General features: G+C 36.6%; 1 protein-coding gene across 7 annotated transcripts in view; it reads left to right on the plus strand.

The window, feature by feature from the left end:
- LOC104016330 (transportin-1) overlaps positions 1-18959 on the plus strand; it is a 110565-nt gene that overhangs the window by 81872 nt on the left and 9734 nt on the right. For 3 of the 7 annotated variants that reach the window (XM_087770734.1, XM_087770735.1, XM_087770736.1), the window contains exons 11-24: positions 1001-1061; positions 1694-1865; positions 4006-4158; positions 5910-6135; positions 7069-7240; positions 8718-8804; positions 9591-9698; positions 9934-10092; positions 10789-10876; positions 11977-12075; positions 12291-12386; positions 15238-15313; positions 16104-16203; positions 17684-17758. In XM_087770734.1, the coding sequence (XP_087626860.1) occupies positions 1001-1061; positions 1694-1865; positions 4006-4158; positions 5910-6135; positions 7069-7240; positions 8718-8804; positions 9591-9698; positions 9934-10092; positions 10789-10876; positions 11977-12075; positions 12291-12386; positions 15238-15313; positions 16104-16203; positions 17684-17758 (1672 nt within the window). The other 4 variants (XM_087770738.1, XR_015707604.1, XM_087770737.1 and 1 more) reach the window with 4 other exon arrangements.

The raw sequence follows: 18959 nt of genomic DNA on the forward strand, positions 1-18959 counted from the left end.
GTTGTAGACTGCGATGAGGTCACCCCTCAGCCTTCTCTTCTCCAAGCTGAACAAGCCAAGTGACCTCAGCTGCTCCTCATAAGTCTTGCCTTCAAGACCTTTCACCATCTTGGTCGCCCTCCTCTGGACACACTCTTAATAGTTTGAGGTGGGGCCGCACCAGTGCAGTGTAGAGTGGGACAATCGCCTCCCTCGACCGGCTAGCTATGCTGTGCCTGATGCACCCCAGGACACGGTTGGCCCTTTTGGCTGCCAGGGCACGCTGTTGGCTCATATTCAACTTGCCATCAATCCAAACCCCCAGATCTCTTTCCATGGGGCTGTTCTCCAGCCTCTCCTCCCCCAGTTTGTATGTATAACCAGGATTACCCCATCCTGGGTGGAGAATCCAGCACTTGCTCTTGTTAAATTTCATACAGTTGGTGATTGCCCAGCTCTCTAGTCTATCCAGATCTCTCTGTAAGGCCTCTCTACCCTCGAGGGAGTCCACAGTTCCTCCTAGTTTAGTATTGTTTGCAAACTTACTTAATGCACATTCAATTCCTGCATCCAGATCATTTATAAAAACATTAAAGAGCACAAGCCGCCAGCCTGATGTAACCCCATTTACTAGAACTCTTTGAGTCTGACCCATCAGCCAATTGCTCACCCAACGTATTATGGACTTGTCTAGCTGTATGCCGGATATTTTGTCCAGAAGGATACTGTGAGAGACAGTATCAAAAGCTTTGCTAAAATCCAGAAAAACCCACATCTACTGGCTTCCCTTGGTCAACTAGATGGGTGACCTTGTCATAAAAGGAAATTAAGTTGATTAAGCAGGACCTTCCCCTCGTGAACCTGTGCTGGCTATGACCAATGACTGCGTTGTCTCTTGAGTTTTTTTTCAATAACTCCCAGAATGACCTTCTCCATAATTTTACCAGGCACTGAAGTGAGACTGACAGGCCTGTAATTACCAGGGTCTTCCTTCTTGACATGTATCAATATTTCTTTGTAGGCTGATACCTGTGCTGGTAAATGGTATGAAATATTCAGAGATCGATATTATTCTGTTGAAGGTAAGCATTGAGTTCTTTTATACTCAGTAAGAATATCTGGTTAGCTTCTGACTTGTAAATCAGAATGATTGAGCTGGTAGGCCAGATCTGGTCTGCCATCTGTTCAATGGAGATTTAGCTTTCTGGGGCAAGGTGTGCTGTTCCAAAAACTAAATGCGACTGCTGCCATATTTGTTTGCTCCCACCCATCTTTGGCAGAGCTGTGATACTTTTACCCATGAATTACTGCAGCAATGCAGCCTAAAAAAATGTTCAGAATTAATTCTAATGCCCTTCTAGCTTGAACTACACAGCTTTTTCCATCAGATTTTAGAATTTGTCTGTGTACTAGAATTTCTCTCTCTCTCTTCTGCCTTCTAATTCATTCCCGTCAAGAGTAATTTCTTAACAAGAAGGATACTTTGTGCTTTTGTGTGAGCTTACCTCTCTTGCTTCTATTTTCCTGTCATTTTTCTGGTAAATACTGTAGCAGAATGCAGGAACAATGGCATTTTTAGTTAGCTGGGCAGCACAAGTGGGATGTGAATCTTTCATATGCTTATAAAATCTTGAACTAAAATTTACACTACATTCTTAACTTCCTTGAGCAATATAGTTGCACTAGTTTATCTGATAAAACATTTTGATGACAGGGGGATGTTGAAGAAGATGAAGCTATTCCAGATAGTGAACAGGACATAAGACCTCGTTTTCATCGTTCACGGACAGTAGCTCAGCAACATGAAGAAGATGGTATTGAAGATGATGACGATGATGATGATGATCTTGATGATGATGATGATACTATTTCTGACTGGAATTTAAGTATGTCAAAGTAATGTGTAAAATGTTTTAAAATATAGCTATTTGCATAATACAAGAACCACAGCAAAAAGGGGAGTTTGTATATAGGAATACTGAGGCTTTGCTTTTGAATAGAAAAAGAACTATCTGCTGATATAATCGGTGGTTGGGGCAGAGGGGGAGTCTTTCAGGTGGCGTTTTGGCTATATAACTGTATTGACAAAAGCTAGCCATCTGTAAGTTTATTTCTTATTTCGAATATGGTCGGTAGAGCTGCAAACATCTACTGGATGCAATTCAATGGAAGCTTTGGATTTTGAATTTTAATTCTACAAGATAATACAAATCATGGATCACCTATTTACTTTATTAAAAAAAAAAAGTCTTACACTTTGTGCTTTACTTGAGGAAGCTTAATGCTTTCTTTTACTTCAGTCTTTCCTCTAAATCTGGTTTGTATGTTTGATTCCCCCCCCCCCATTTGAACATGCTACTACTGACAGCCATTACCAGTAGTTCAGATGTAGTACAGTAGTACAGATGAATGTACCTTGAAGCTTATGGATCAAACAACTTTGAGACATATCTAAACTTTTAAAATTATTATTTTAGAAGAAAATAAGCACAAATATGCTTGCTTTTGTAAAGTATCTTTTTTTATAGTTTTAAATTCATAATGCTGTTCTTGTAGTCATTGTTGTGTGTCGAGATTGCAGAATTAAATACATATTTTTCAGAAAAATATAGCTGAAATGACAGAGGGCGCCCTGTGGTCCACAGTTTTGGTTAAGATGGTGAGGAAGCTAAAGCTGACTAGGAAAGAGAGAGAATAGAACAGTTAAGAAATCTGTTTTGATGTATGTCACCTGGACTTGAGAGTATTTGGATTATCTGAAATTCAGAATTGTGTGCCCTATTTCTTATCCAGTGTTCTATATTTGACTTCTAATTTGAACAGAGAGGAAACATCAGCACAGCCTGACAATTAGCGGCATTGCTTACTAATGAGACCTGGTAACTAAATATGGGAGCCTGCCTTTTTTTCCTCTAGTAGAAAGCTGAAACAGTCTTAGCTGAAAGCAGCAGGTGCTGGTCTTGGGGAGTCTGTGCTGTTTATTATTGCTTTGCAGTGGAGATCTGCTCTGAGTTGAGGGCTTATGTTTTGTTTTATTCAAACCTGTTGGACATCATCTAGGAGCAGAGCAGAAAAAGTTTTGTATTTATTATCTATTCTAGTAGTTGCTACCTCCCAGCTGAAAACTTACCTGTGTCCTGTTTGGGCCCACTAGCAGTTTAGGCCCAGTTTAGGATTTTTGCATGTTACATTTGCTACATATTTTTTGCCTGATTACCTGTCTTGTATATACTTTTGTTCTAGTTGGATAATTTCTGACAGATTAAGAAGGAACTGAGATCATAATAAGCAAAAAAAGTGAAGTATAAATACTGTAATACAAGCATTCTTTATAAATCCATCTTATTATTTTTCTAGACATGACAACACCACAGCAGAAAACCAGAGTAAGGATTTCTGAATCATGTTTTGAAGTTGTTCTTTTATGAACTTTTGTGTGCTAAAAATGAGATTAAAAACTTTCAAACAAATTTTGAGGTGGTATTCTTTGTATTGGTGCATCACAGAATTAGGAGTAAGATATAAAAGCTGAGCAAAGGCCAGCAAATTTCTTTCAGTCTCTAGAGACTGATGATTTTGTCTTTCTTTGCTTTGACATATGGATCATGTTTGAACATTTTCTTTTTAATCAATGGCTAATATTTTTATGCTATTTCTCCTTTCTCCTTAGTTTCTCTAGTATGTTACATTCACGTCACAGACCTTCCCTCTTCCGTAGTGTTACACCATCCTGAAATTATGTAGTGTATTTATATTGCAACATTATTGGTGTGGTTCCTGTCAGTGAGTGTTTTAATATCCCCAGTGTATAAGTCCTTTTAACAGCTATAAAAATGCCGCAAAATTGGATTTGTAAGAGCCGGCTTTGTACCAGAGCACAGTGGATCCCTGTGTATTGTAATGAAATGGAAGTTCCTTTTCTTTCCTCCTAATGCCCTGGCAGCTCAAAGTTAAAATGAGGATTATACTGTCTAACTACAACTGCTTGTATAATAAGCAGAGATTAACACTGTTAATTCCCCTCAGGGAAATGTTCTGCTGCTGCTCTAGATGTCCTGGCTAATGTATTTCGTGATGAACTTCTGCCACACATCTTGCCCCTTTTGAAGGAATTGCTCTTCCATCCCGAATGGGTTGTTAAAGAATCTGGTATCCTTGTTCTTGGAGCAATTGCTGAAGGTAAGGCAACAGTGCATATCAGGTTGCTGAATTTTGATTGGTTCTAAAGCAGCTCTGTGATTCCTTCTAGGTGAATTTACTTGTGCAAACAAGTATATGTCCTTAGCTGATTGGGTTTTGGTGATTAATCACTACATCTACTAGTTGGTGACTGCAGTTATTTGTTTTTCATTTTCAAATCTATGCATGTTTTGGAGGCTAAATAACTTGGATAATTTCTTTTATTCCTTCCTTTCTTAACTCTGCAGCATATATTTATTGGTCTCTCATGAAGTACTATCTTGATTTGATATAAGAGGAATATTTAATAAATTTGAGCCCTACATTTCATTCAGTGTTTTCAGAAATGGAGAAGACCGGTCCTGTGACTTCAGTGCCCTGAGCTGCTTTCCGTAGATGGTTCTCTGATTTAAATGTGATAACTTCCATTTCTTTGTATTTACTCACAGGCTTGGCTTTTTGCCTGTATTTCCAGCATCTCCGTCCATTTTGCAAACTGAAGGAATATGTTTGGGTCCATGCCTGGATTATCTATCTTTCCCTACAGTGCCTAGTGAACATACTTTGTTGCTAGAAAACTTTTTTGTTGGTTTTGATTGCAAGTCAAGCAAGGTAAAAGTTAGTAATTCTGGCAAATCTCAGTATAATACTGCCCTTGCTGACTTGAAGTGTGTAGCTTTTATTGCTGGTCAGTATTTGTGTGATATTAGAAGAAAACAAGAAGAAAATTAAATTTCTTAAGGAATTCTTTTTAATGATATGATGATTTGTTATCAAGGCCTAACTAATCTTTCTCTACTTGTTGTCTTGGTCACTCTGAGTAGACTAGCATAAGACTTCCAAGCTTTATAAATGTGCTGGTTTTGGCTGGGATAGAGTTAAATCTTCACAGTAGCTTGTATGGGGCTATGTTTTGGATTGGTGCTGAAAACAGTGTTGATAACACAGGGGTGTTTTAGTTACTGCTGAGCAGTGCTTACACAGAGTCAGGGCCTTTTCTGCTTCTCACCCCAGCACCGAGCAGGCTGGGGGTGCCCAAGAAGTTGGGAGGGGACACAGCTGGGACAGCTGACCCCAACTGACCAAAGGGATATTCCATACCATATGACGTCATGCTCAGCAATAAAAGCTGGGGGAAGAAGAAGGAAGGGGGGGAAGTTTGGAGTTATGGCATTTTGTCTTCCCAAGTAACCGTTATGCGTGATGGAGCCCTGGTTTCCTGGAGATGGCTGAACACCTGCCTGCTGATGGGAAGTAGTGAATGAATTCCTTGTTTTGCTTTGCTTTTGTGTGCGTGGCTTTTGCTTTCCCTGTTAAACTGTCTTTATCTCAACCCATGAGTTTTCTCACTTTTACTCTTCCGATTCTCTCCCCCATCCCACCAGGAGGGAGTGAGCGAGCGGCTGTGTGGTGCTTAGTTGCTGGCTGGGGTTAAACCATGACAATAAACTAATTTTATTTGGATGTTCTTGCTATACTCCATTTAATAAAGCAGAATTTCTGGGGATCAGGGAAGCACTGAACTAGAAATGTAGTTGAAATGAATGTAAATTTTATTGGGGATTTTAATTATTGTTTATGGTGAGGTTTCTTTTTAGGACTTAACATAAATTAGGTAGACTTGCTTTGTATTTTGTTAAAAAATTTTACTACATGATAGAGGATGAAAATATGTCCCTTCTAGGAAATAACAAAAAATTCTATTACGTTTTCTACTTCTTGTACTGTAATAGCTATATTTTTCCTTCTAGGCTGCATGCAGGGTATGATTCCATATCTTCCTGAGCTGATCCCTCACCTTATTCAGTGCCTCTCTAACAAAAAGGCTCTTGTGCGCTCCATTACATGCTGGACTCTTAGTCGCTATGCACACTGGGTAGTTAGTCAACCCCCAGACACATACTTGAAGCCATTAATGACTGAGTTGCTAAAACGTATTCTGGATAGCAACAAGAGAGTACAAGAAGCTGCCTGCAGGTGAGCCAAAGCTTAAACAAAAAGGACTGTCCATGACACTGCTTTTTCATGGGAAACTATTTTAATGCCTTTATTGATGAATGCATGACTCCATTTCTAGCTCTTAATGTATTTTATTTTTTTTCCTTTTAAATTGGAGTAGGTTCAGCTTCTTCTGAAGTAGTCACAAATTCCTGAGAGTTGTAATAAAATGAAAAAAGTTAATTTGTATTTCTCTTGTCCAGTTTGTTTTCAGAGTATATAAATCACCAAACTAAACAATCTATTGCAGTAAAAGACGTTATCTTTATGTAACAACTGTTTATTTTCATTATTTGAAGTTTCATTGATCAGAAATCTGGCTTTTATATGCCTATGAACAAGGTCAATACTGACGACAAAGGAAAACTATCCAATCATTGCATTAGTGATGTTTTTTATGTTTAGCTCAGGATTACCAAAACATTTGGGTTACAGTTATTTCAAGGGATATTCCCTTTCTCTTGAAAGGAGATCCTTGGAGGTAAGATTCCCTTCTCCCCCTTGTCTGCTAATATTAAAAAAAAATAATAATAACGGACACACCATTGGGTACATTTCTTGTGCAGGAAACTCGGCAAATAAAGCTTTTACATGTCAGTTTGCGTGGGGCAGGAGTGTACACAGCAGACTGCCAAGAAAGTTTCTTCATAAAGCAGAATTAGATCTAGATTAGGAATATTTTTAAATTTTGCTCATCACGATGTAAGAGCTGAATCTTTGTGTTCAATCAAAATAGATTGAGTTTATCTCAGTAATACCATTTTGAAAACATACCTTGGATGAATTTGAGGACTAATTACAGTTCTGTGTTTAAACAAAAATGGGTAGTGTGGGGTGTTTTGGGGTGGTTTTGTTTTGGTTTTTTTCCAATATACTGACTGATCTGTTTGGGGTGGGTTTTTTGTCATTCAGTGCCTTTGCTACTCTAGAAGAGGAGGCTTGTACAGAGCTTGTACCTTATCTTGCGTATATACTTGACACTTTGGTCTTCGCATTTAGTAAATACCAGCATAAAAACCTGCTCATTCTTTATGATGCTATAGGAACTCTAGCAGATTCTGTAGGACATCATCTAAATAAACCAGTGAGTATACCTTATATTCTGTAGAAGCACTTGTCATATATTGAAAAACTGGTTTGGTGGTTTTTGTAGTGTGCTTTACATGTTATAAAACAGAAATGCTGACCTTTCTGTGTAGGCTTCAATAATAATAAATATTTACATGTAAAATACATAGACTGCATGTAATTTTCCCACTACACAAATATTCCTCATTTTGAATAAACAATTGGGTGTGTGGTGGCTTGTGAAATGTGCTTCTCATTATCATGACTTTTTTTTCCTCATTCTCAGAATTTTTCAGCTCAGAGGAGATACATATATCAATATAGATATGAAATGGGACTTTAAAGAAATTGGTGGAATGTGTGTGCTAATTTCTAATGACTGATTTTTTTTTTTTTTTGGTAACCACTTTCAGTATAGCTAAGCTGCTCTGTGTGTCTTTCCATCATCATTAGAAATTGCTTTATCTGAGAGTGGGACAGACGTGCATTTTATATATAAAAACACAGAATCCTTTGGACAAAGCACAGATACACAGGGAAATATAGTGGAGTTTTTGTAGTGTATATATGTTCATTAATAGGATAGGCATACATGTCACATGCATCTTATGATGGCTATTGAAATTTGCTTTATTTCTCTATGGTGCTTCACATGACATAGACACACTAGAATAAAACAATTTGGGTTGTTGCCATGGCATTTTACTTGCCGTCCAAGACTCCACACCATCAAAGGACATCTTTTTCAATCTCTCTCTGGCCCTGGCCAGCTTGGCATTTGACAGCACCAGGAGGAAGCTAAATGAGAGCTCCTGGTGATGGTGGGACTTTCTTCAGTCACTTAGAATATTGTATCTTTGGACATAGCATTAGCTGGCAGCATCTGTTGGCTCTTTGGATACTTTCTGGGAACAACAGTACTACAGGGATGCCTTGCTTAATGTCCTTGTGACTGTGACAGCAGTGGCAGGGAAGATGCAACATCTTTATACAGAATTGGTAAGTGCGCCCTTCTGGAGGAATAGAAAATTACTTTCTTCGTGGATGGGTAGTTGCTTGAGGAAGAGGTTTCAGGAACTTGGGGGGATAGGGTTGTAGCATCAGGGCAATGGGAAATGGTTGAGAAAAGCAGGTGGCAGATGCACAGCCAGATTGCATTGCTGGTAAAAACATTTTCTGTAGGCCCTGAGGCAATCCTATAGATTTGTAACAACCCAGGCAGCTATTAAAAGTTGCTAGACTGAAGCCAAACCTGGAGATTCATTTTGAAAAGGTACTTATGTGCCTCAGCAAAAAAACTTAAGACATAAATTGTAAATTCTAATGTTAAACTACTACTATATATCGCAACAATGATTGAATTACAGTATATCAATTTTCTTTTGCTGAAAGAGTAGAATATATCAATTCTTAATATATCAATTTTCTAGCTTTGAAATAAACTAGTATGCAATGAAGTGTTTCAGTAGCTGATACATTTTCATCCTAAACAGGAATATATTCAGATGCTAATGCCTCCATTAATCCAGAAGTGGAACATGTTGAAGGATGAAGATAAAGATCTTTTCCCTTTATTAGAGGTAAATGTTAAAATTTGAATATGTTTTATCAACTTCTTTTAGGAATTACCCCTTTTACTAAAGATGCTCCTACTAGGAAGTGTGGCTGTAAAAGCTGACAGTGTTAGGTATTTCCCATTATGGAGAAAATATGACTGTAGTGAGAAAATCTTGTGACTCATGAAATGTCATTAGGTTTAGCAGAAATCTTTTAGATTTTTTTTTTCTGCCATTCTTGAGTGTTTTCTTTGGGATTCTTTTTTTAAAAAAAATACTTCATTCCCCTGTTGTTCTTGTCTTCTCTCTGTCCTTGCTCTCCCTTCATCCCTCCATTAAAACTATTATCAGACAGGCTGAAGGTATGAACCAGACCATGTAGTCTATTCTCTGTGCTTTCCAAGTGTGAAGCAGGAAAACACTTCTAGAGAAATTAGTTTCATAACTCTTGGGTAATGTTACGACTTGTACATTGTCAAGATACTGAAGTTTAGTCTAAGTGCTAGCTGAATTATAGTAACTGTCTTCATATGAACTTTCTTAGCCACCTCTAAGAAGATGCTGCTTCTGAGAAATTTTCTCAGCTGACATATGTAGGAGAGAGTAACAATTAGCTGACAGTTGCCTTGGCTTAGCTAATTGGTACTGCATTTCTAGGTTGTTTTTACTTAATCAGTTACTTGTGGGTATACTTAAAATGCTTTTAATTTACCTCTCCTAAGTAAAAGGTATTTCGGGGAGGTGAGGAAAGTTAGTGTGTGTGTCTCTCACTCCTTTTTTTATTATTTATTTATTTTTATTTTATTCCAGTGCCTGTCGTCAGTTGCTACTGCCTTGCAATCTGGCTTTCTTCCGTACTGTGAACCTGTGTACCAGCGTTGTGTAAATCTGGTGCAGAAGACTCTTGCACAAGCCATGGTATTTTTCTATTGCTATTCCAATGATTTCAGAATATCTTCTTAAACCAATGTATTAACTATGTAAAGTTACGGGTTTGCAGGGAGATTTGTAGTATTAACCATTGAATATTTAAATGAAGCTGCAGTTCTGAAATTAATTTTTTTTTTTGTTTGGTTTGTTTTGATTTTACTTTTATGCATACCCCTGAGAAAATCTAATACTCATTTTGAAAATGTGTACTTATTTGTTGCAGTTGCACAATGCTCAGCCAGACCAATATGAGGCTCCAGATAAAGATTTCATGATTGTGGCTCTTGATTTACTCAGTGGTTTAGCTGAAGGACTTGGAGGCAACATTGAACAGCTAGTGGCTCGCAGCAATATCCTGACACTAATGTACCAATGCATGCAGGTGAGATGAGTAACCTGTTTAATCCTGTATTAGGTCTGGCTGGGATGGAGTTAACTTTCCCCATAGCAGCCCTCATAGTGCTGAGCTTTGTATTGGTAGCTAGAAAGGTGTTGATAACACACCAGTGTTTTGGCTGCTGCTGAGCAGTGCTCCCACAGCATCAGGGCTGTCTCTCCAACCCCCCTGCCCCAAAGGCCAGTAGGCTGGGGGTGGGCAAGAGGTTGGGAGGGGACAGAGCCAGGACAGCTGACCCAAAGTGACCAAAGGGATATTCCATACCATATGAAGTTGTGCTCAGCAATAAAAGCTAAGAGAAAGGAGGAGGAAGGGGGGGCATTCGTTATTAAGGTGCTTGTCTTCTGGAGCAACCACTACGCGTACCGAGGCCCTACTTCCCAGGAAGTGGCTGGACATTCCCTGCTGATGGGAAGTAGAGAATAAACCTTTTTGTTTCCTTTGCTTCCGTGCATGGCCTTTGCTTTTCTTTACTAAACTGCCTTTATCTCAACCCATGAGTTTTTCCATCTCATTTTCTCCCCCCCCACCTTGTCCTGCTGAGGAGGGGGAGTGAGAGACCGGCTTGGTGGGTACCTGGTGGCCAGCCAAGGTCAACCCACCACAAATCCAAGGATTTTCTTTCTTAAGAGAATCAGAAACACTTCTAGAATTGTCAGGTTTTCTTCTTTCTCTCTTTAGGATAAAATGCCTGAGGTACGGCAGAGTTCTTTTGCATTGTTAGGTGATCTGACAAAGGCGTGTTTTCAGCATGTTAAGCCTTGCATCGGTATGTTTCTTTTACATATTAAATAATTAACATGTTTTACAAACTGATAAGAGACTGGTTTAGCCATTGTTAAGTTCCATTTTCTGTGGCTTGCCTTGTCATGGTGGTGTAATTTTTCGTTTTCCTTTATCAGCAAAGTCTTTTGCTTTTCCTTTATCAGTAGTCTTTTCTCCTTTGAACTGTGTGTTTAAGACATGTTCTTCTTTTTGTAGACAGTGCAATAGTTCATTTTGCTGCTTGATTTTTATAATGTAACATGCTTCCTGTTATGCTGGAATATAGCAAAACAGATGTACTTAGACTTCAATTAGAACAGTTGCTTTCTTTGATAAATTCTTGAATTTGTAGCTTTTTTGTTCTACTAGAATCTATTGTTACATATAATTTATATATATTGAAATTAGAAAACTTGGCTAGAGGGTAGGTTTTGGGTTTTTTGTTTTGTTTTTAATTTCAGTAGGGAAGTAACATCAGTTATACACTTCCACGATATTCACTGTCTCTTCCATCAGATACTCTTGAGATACACTTAACTTGACAAATGAATGCTTGGATAGGCTTGGAATTTAAAATTTATTTGGCAGATGTTATAATCTATCTTTGTGACTAATATTTTATTAAAATTTAATCAAGGCTGTGATTTGCCTTCTAGGCTTCATTGTTGTTGGCTGTTGTTTTGGGGGGGGGGGTGTATTTGGTGTTTTGTTTTGTTGTTGTTGGGTTTGAGGGGGGGTGTTTTGGTTTGGTTTGGGTGTTTTTAGCACAGCTGAATACATAGCTATCCAGGTGTGTTTTTTCTTCCCCCACCCCCAGGAAGGGGAGAAAAAAAGTTTCTAGAGTTACATAACAGTAAAGCCTATTTAGAAATATTTTTAAATCATAGTTTGAAAAGATTTGCATTGATCTGCTTAGATTGTAAAATCCAGGTTAATCTGATATATAGCAGAAATACAGCTCTTGTTAATTCAGGTGTAATGCTTTACAATAATTTAAATATGCTTACATGATTTTTTAAAAACTCCCCCTCCCCCGTGATCTTACAGTAATGGGACAAGATGGTTGTATTGTGTGATGAGATTTTAAAATGTTTTTCTTTCTAGCTGATTTCATGCCCGTTTTGGGAACTAACCTAAACCCTGAATTCATTTCTGTGTGTAACAATGCCACCTGGGCAATTGGAGAAATCTCCATCCAGATGGGTAAGATTTTTAAATTTTTCTTTTTTCTTTGAATCTTTGCACATTTAGAATGGATTGTCTGTTGTTGGGGTTTTTTTATTTTTATTTTTAGTGATACTTTCATGTTAAAAATTAAATTAAATTTAATATTCTTGTCCTTGACAGTAAGTTCAGTGTACCAGATCATGTATGTTAATGGTCATTTTCTTCTGAATGTTTCTTTTTGGCTGTTTCAGGTATAGAGATGCAGCCTTATGTTCCAATGGTGTTGCACCAGCTTGTAGAAATAATTAATAGACCCAACACACCAAAGACATTGTTAGAGAACACAGGTACCCAAAACTGAACCATTCATGATGAAGGGAATTAGAGATTATTTTTTTATATAATGATTTAAAAAACTGCATAGAACTTATTTTATTGCTATGTATTTGTCTTTTATAAGCAAAAACTACTATTTTGCAGAAGCTCTTACAAGTCTCAGTCTTGCAGCAAGACATCTATCATATATCTAGATTATTAAAGTTATTGCTTTCTCACCTTTATACCATTTTATATTTATTTATCATCTGTTTAAGTATTCTTCCAATTTTATTTATGTATACAATATGACAAATGTATGCAGTAACGCTTAAAGACTTAGTGGCTTTACACTGGCTTTAATATATGCATGTCCTTACACATGTGTACTATATATATATGTCTAGTGTTTGAAACAAATGTAATTGGCATATATAAAACAACTAATGAACTCTTTGAATTTACAAAAAATGCACTTTTTTTTAAGATTAATTTGTAGTAATATGCTCAAAAATTTAGATCTGTAATGGCAGTTTTACCACAACATAACTGAAATTACACATAACTTCTATTACCTGGTCACTTAATAACAAATTTCTGAAAAGAAGTCTAAAACAGTGGCATGCACGTTTCTATGTTCTGGCCAGCAGCTTTGCCTTCCAAATTGGGAGCAGTCCCCCAATGCCTTATTGAATCAGAATTTCTGAGGCTTGTTTCTTTTGCATTTATAGAGGGCATGTTCTGGTATGAAGAGCACCTTCCATACTTCAGCAAAACTTTATTAATAATTTAACAGGGTTCTGGTTTACTATTTTACTAATTGAGAATCTTTTGACTTTTTTCTGTTTGAAAACTGTCTTGTAAGAAAAATGATAGTTTAGTCATTATACCTGACATAATTGAAAGTGATGCAAATTCAGTGCTACAGTTACTTTTTTTTCAGCTAAGTATGAGATAAATTGGAGAGAGATTTTTTTTTCAGTACATATTTTTCCTCCAGTATTCTCTACACCCCACCCCCTCGTTTAGTATGGAAGGTGAACTTGAAGGAAAAATTGCCTAGTTGTCTGGCATATTATAGGTACTACTTTTTGAAAAGATAATTTTGGAGCAAATAACTACTTGTTATAAAATGCACCATGGAATAGTATAGAAATATAAATTTTCTTTCCCCCTGCCCCATCCCCCTTCGTCTGCACTGATGGATGTGCAACACCTGTAACTGAGAAGCATCCAGTACTTAAATGTTTGCTTCCATCACTGCTAGAGAATTTTTTGAAGCATACAAACACTGACTTTATTTTTTTAGTATCTTAATAGTTACTTTAAATGTGGATGCATAACTGCAAATAAATGTTGAGTGTGGTGTACTTATTATAATTTTGTTGTGGGATGTTGTGCTGCATGCCATTGGTACCTGCAAGAGTATTACTGTTTTCTGCTTTAGGTTGTTATGTAATGAGCTATGAAAACACTTCTATGGAAACATACGAGACCACCTTAAGTAAAAGTAGTTGCATAGAAAATAATGAGTACATGCCAAAAAGTTAAGCTTTGACAGAAATTACTATTCCTTGTACAGACTGTAGCTGTGAGAACTTACAGATGAACCTCAAAAAGTGTATTTTCATTTGAAAGTAGCATTTCAAATGCAGTTTTATAAGTTAGATCTGCTGAAACTTTGAGGCAGTGCATATTGAAATTGAGTAATGTCTGGGCAAAATAGTACATTACCACTTTGCTGCAGCTTTCATGGAATGAGTACGTTTCAAAATGCTAGTGTATCCTACACTAAACTTTTATTGGAGAAAGCATCATCTGCTTTATTGCATGTTTCATGAAACTGTTCACAAATGCCTGTTAATTAGTGTTGCATAGTATGTCCCTTGAACATAGGTTTCCTTTCTCTGCTTCATATAAATCTGCTGGATTTTAGTATTATTCATGTATTTTGCTTCAAGTAATCCTGATACGTTATTCCCCACCTTCTCCTTTTTCTAAAGATTAATCTTTTGTGAGTTGAGCAAACACCATTAAAACACATTTGCATGATGATATTTTCTTCAGTCTGTCCCTCAGAACAAAGGACCACACTACCTAACCATCCAAAGAAGTGGTTTTGCTTTTCATGTATCCTTATGCTTTTGTATCAGAAGTCAGATTCTTATACAACTTTTATGAGGAAGCCTTTTCTGAACAGGAGGAGAAATACTGGGATTAAAGAATTAATTTTCTGCAGTCAGTTGCTGTGAGTTAGCAACCACTTTAAATTCTCTACAAGATTATGAAGAAAAATATTTGGTACTCTTTGAGAAGTGTTTAATCTATTTAGCATTTATTAGATAGACCACAATATATTCAATGTAAAAGTATTTATAAATGTATTTTTACTGATAGATAGTAGGCCTATTAAAATCTTGAATTCAAAATATTGAAAAAATAAAATGTTTAGGACTACTTGATACTAAAACTGAAAATGGTTAATTCCTTTCTGTCAAGAATATCCATAATAGTTCTTTTTATTAAAAACTTTGAAGTGTATGTTAGGTAAATTTACTGTAAGAGATGATTCTGAAGAGGGCAGAATGACTGCTTACATCAGAAAGCCTTTGGATTTTAAATTGTGTTTTTTGGTGTTCTCTCATTTTCTTCTTTAATTTTTCTTTTACCCTGGAGAGTATACCATATATGTTGCTGCCTCTTATTTAGGGGGTGGTAATAAACAGCACTGGTGAAATCTTATGTTTACTATCATACACAAATTCTGTTGGCTTCTGTTTCTGAGTTATTTGTTGTTTTTTCTTTATTTTTTCTCCTCCCCCCTCATTTGCTCATGTCTTGGTTGGCGTTTGGTGGTGTATAACCGTGATTGCATTACCTTAGCAATAACAATTGGTCGTCTTGGTTACGTTTGTCCTCAAGAGGTGGCCCCCATGCTACAGCAGTTTATAAGACCCTGGTGTGTATTATTCAATCTTTTTTTTTTTAATTCATTTTTCTTCACTCTCTTTCTTTCTTTCTTCTATCTCACTTTTAGATATATTTTCAGTTGGTTACAAAATCTCAATCCTTAATCATTGCCAACCATGTGACTAATCTTGTCCTATCAGGTTTGTGAGTTTTTAGTAGCACCGTCATGTATTCTTTATGTTGTGGCTAACGACTAATTTATGCATGGGATAAGATTGTCACATGCTTGCGTGTTAAAGCTTGACTACGAAAGAGCATTTTAAAATCCACCAGAATGATAATACAATGCATGCAAATACTGTAAAATTTAAACTGTATTACTTTACTTAAAATTCAGTCTGAGGCTTGAATTGCTCTAAGGAATATGTTTCTAGACTTTTTATGTATAAAATAGCTTGCTTGCTGCTGTAAAAGTTAAATAACTGATCTGTAAGTGGTATCTGACATAATTCATACTGCAATAGTATTATATGTTCTGCTTCTAATAATGATAGTTTCTATAAATATTTCATATACATGTTTCTTTTGTATTTAATGGAATACAGGTCACACTTTCCGACTGTATATAGTGCAACAGGAAAGCAAGATTCTGGAGATGATGCCTAATGGGAATATACTAGCAAAGACTGTGTGCAACAAGTATCTTTCTAAGTATTCAAAATAGTGTTTCAGTTAATCTTATCAGTGTGACTTATTCCATCAAATACTGTCATCTAGTTCTGACTTGACTGAATATAAAAGTAGTAGAATTAGCTAAGTTTTGCTCTCCAACTTACTAGGTGCACCTCTCTGCGAAACATAAGAGACAATGAGGAAAAGGATTCAGCATTCCGTGGGATATGTACCATGATCTCGGTCAACCCCAGTGGAGTAGTCCAAGTAAGATACATAAATAGATCTTAACGTTTTTTTCTTTACTCATGTGAAATTTAGTGAAAGCCATATATGGAGTATGAAAAAATTTAGCTTGATGTTGATTCCCTGTAGTACATGCTGTAGCTGCTTTTTTGACATCAAGGAGGCCAAAATGTTTATATTTCAAATGATACATATCATGATACATCAGCATTTCTGCTTCAGTAATTATCACTTATGGAAAGGAAAGGACAGTATTGTTAAATTCATTTTTTATCTTTTACTTATAAAGACTATGTAAATAATGAACTTTGATTAACTGTATTTTGATACTTCTGTCAGTCTTTTTTATGTTGAGGATATGTATGAAAATATAAGACAAAAGTTGACATACTAAAACCTATTTTTCAGATGCAATCTAGGCTTTTAAAAAAAGAAACAGAACAAAAACAATAACCACCCCTTCATTCTTAAAACTTGAGTAGGGAAGATTATGTTTCAACTTTGGATATATTGCTTAAATAGTCAATATGACAAGGAAGATGCATCTCTTTAAAATAAATGGTACATCTCAAGAATAGAATATGACTTGCTCTTTAGTCTCCGCCGTTCCAAAGTAAAGCTGTACCAATGTAATATTTTTGAAGAGGAAAATGAAGGTGAATTTCCCTCTCCTCTGCCTGGAATCCTTCTCTCCGAAACACAAGAATTGAGCCTCTATCTTGTTTTGAATTTTTCAGTTCGTTTCACTTATCCCTTATTCTGTACTTAGCATTTCCCTCTTCTGCTGTCCATTTGTTCTTTCACACAGCTTAAAGGGAGGGAGTAATTAAGGACTCTTCATTATCCCAGCTCTCCTCCTGTGTAGTTGTTATCCTCGGTTCCTATCCAAAACCATGTGCATTATCAACTTAATCATTAAGACTGATACTTTAATGGTGTAATAGGAGGAAATGCATGGCAACAGATGAACTAAATGTAGGGATTTTGGGATGGCTTTAATTTTGAACTTGTATGATAAACATTCTGTGTATCCCAGAAACAACTTCTGGCTCTGCTTAAAGAAATACAGCAGCTTTTTTCCCAACTGGAAATATGTGAGAGTGAGTTGCAAGTGTGGTCTTCAGTTTGTCAATTGTTATTAAGATGATTGGTTCTCAAACTCGGTATGTGTACTGAAAGAATTAGTTAGACAAGTGTGGTGTGGGAGGGGAGGAGGTGTTTGTTTGTTGGTTTTGTTTGGGTTTTTTTTCTGTGGTTTTATTTAATCAAAAACCTGATTAAACAAAGCTATTCCTACACTCAGCTATTTCTATTTCCATACACTTAAGCATACAATAAGTTACCATTATTGTCTGAATTAACTGGAAAATAAAGACATAAAACCAAAAGCACTTGTGAATTAGGATCAAATACCCTGCACAATTCCTAGAACGAACATCAAGCATTGTTTTCAGACCTATAAATTGAGGCTTCTAACCTATGTGATTGTTTAATCTTATAGGACTTTATTTTTTTTTGTGATGCTGTTGCATCATGGATTAGCCCAAAAGATGATCTTCGAGACATGTTCTGTAAGGTAATGTTTCTAGTATGACAGTATATCTGAACTGTGGTTGTTTTGGATCCTCTGTTTATTTCTTGCTTTCTGTTTCCACTGTTAGCACTTACTGTATTTGTGGTCATGAAGGCTTTCTTGCAAAGTCATAAACTTTCAGACAAAACATCATAAAAATCTGAAGTTTTTTTACCTATATTTTCTTACATGCTTTCAGGTTATTCCAAAATTCTTTTTAACAGTGTTGAAAAGCTCACTTGAGATCTTATTTGAAAGGATAATCATCCTCAAAGAGCTTTTCATAATGTCTAGCCTACTACGTTTTGACTGCATTTGGAAGAACAGGGTTTTTTTTTTTATACCACATATAAGACTTTTTTTTTTTCTTTTCTAGAAAATGAGATCTGTGTGGTTTAAAATGTCTCCCCTTCCCCCCCCCCCCCCCCCCCAAGATGCCTACGTTTTTTTGAGAAATATCTAGGAAATTGCAAATGAAAAATCTTCCAGTGGTATCCTGATCTGTTTATCTTGCTTCAGCTGAAAATAAGTTTTTGGGATTGCTTAATCGTCTTCAGAATCCCCCTTGGATAAGCAAGTCTTCAAGAAACTAATGTACAGTGATAGCCAAGAATGCATCCCTAGACAAAGTGTCAATAGAATTTAAGCAAAAGGACTGTTTGCCTTGTGTAAAATAAACAAGCAGGGGAAAAAAAAAAGCAAAAAAACCCAGAAAATAATATATTGTGTTTTGGCACTAGTGTCTTAGGTTAAAAGCCAGAACAAAATAAACTTATTTCAGTTTCATGAACACATGTTGTTACTGTTCAGTAGTGTGGCTCCCCTTGTATGTTCTAAAGTGAAATCTCTGGTTTTAGGAAGGATGTATGTCAAAAGTTAATGATCCTCTTAAAGCTAAAATAGAGCATATTTCTAAGTACGTACTTGGATCATGGGTTAGTATTGGCACTTTCTCTTCAAGTAATGCCAAGTGTGAACATCAGAACAGAATCTAGAACTTCTGAATCCCATCTTGAGGAGCAAAGACAAAAATCTCACTGTCCTAGTTAGGAGACCAGTTATCTGAGAGGCTTCAAAGGAATATGGAAGGATATGGATTTGATGGGCAGACTGGTCAGTGGATAGCAAACTGGCTGGATGGTCGCATCCAGAGCGTAATGGTCAATGGCTCAATGTCCAGATGGAGATCGGTGACAAGTGGTGT

The sequence above is a fragment of the Nipponia nippon genome, unplaced genomic scaffold (genome assembly GCF_047370975.1).
Source record: "Nipponia nippon isolate SJK-2023a ecotype South Korea unplaced genomic scaffold, ASM4737097v1 scaffold_33, whole genome shotgun sequence".
In the NCBI taxonomy this organism is placed as follows: domain Eukaryota; kingdom Metazoa; phylum Chordata; class Aves; order Pelecaniformes; family Threskiornithidae; genus Nipponia; species Nipponia nippon.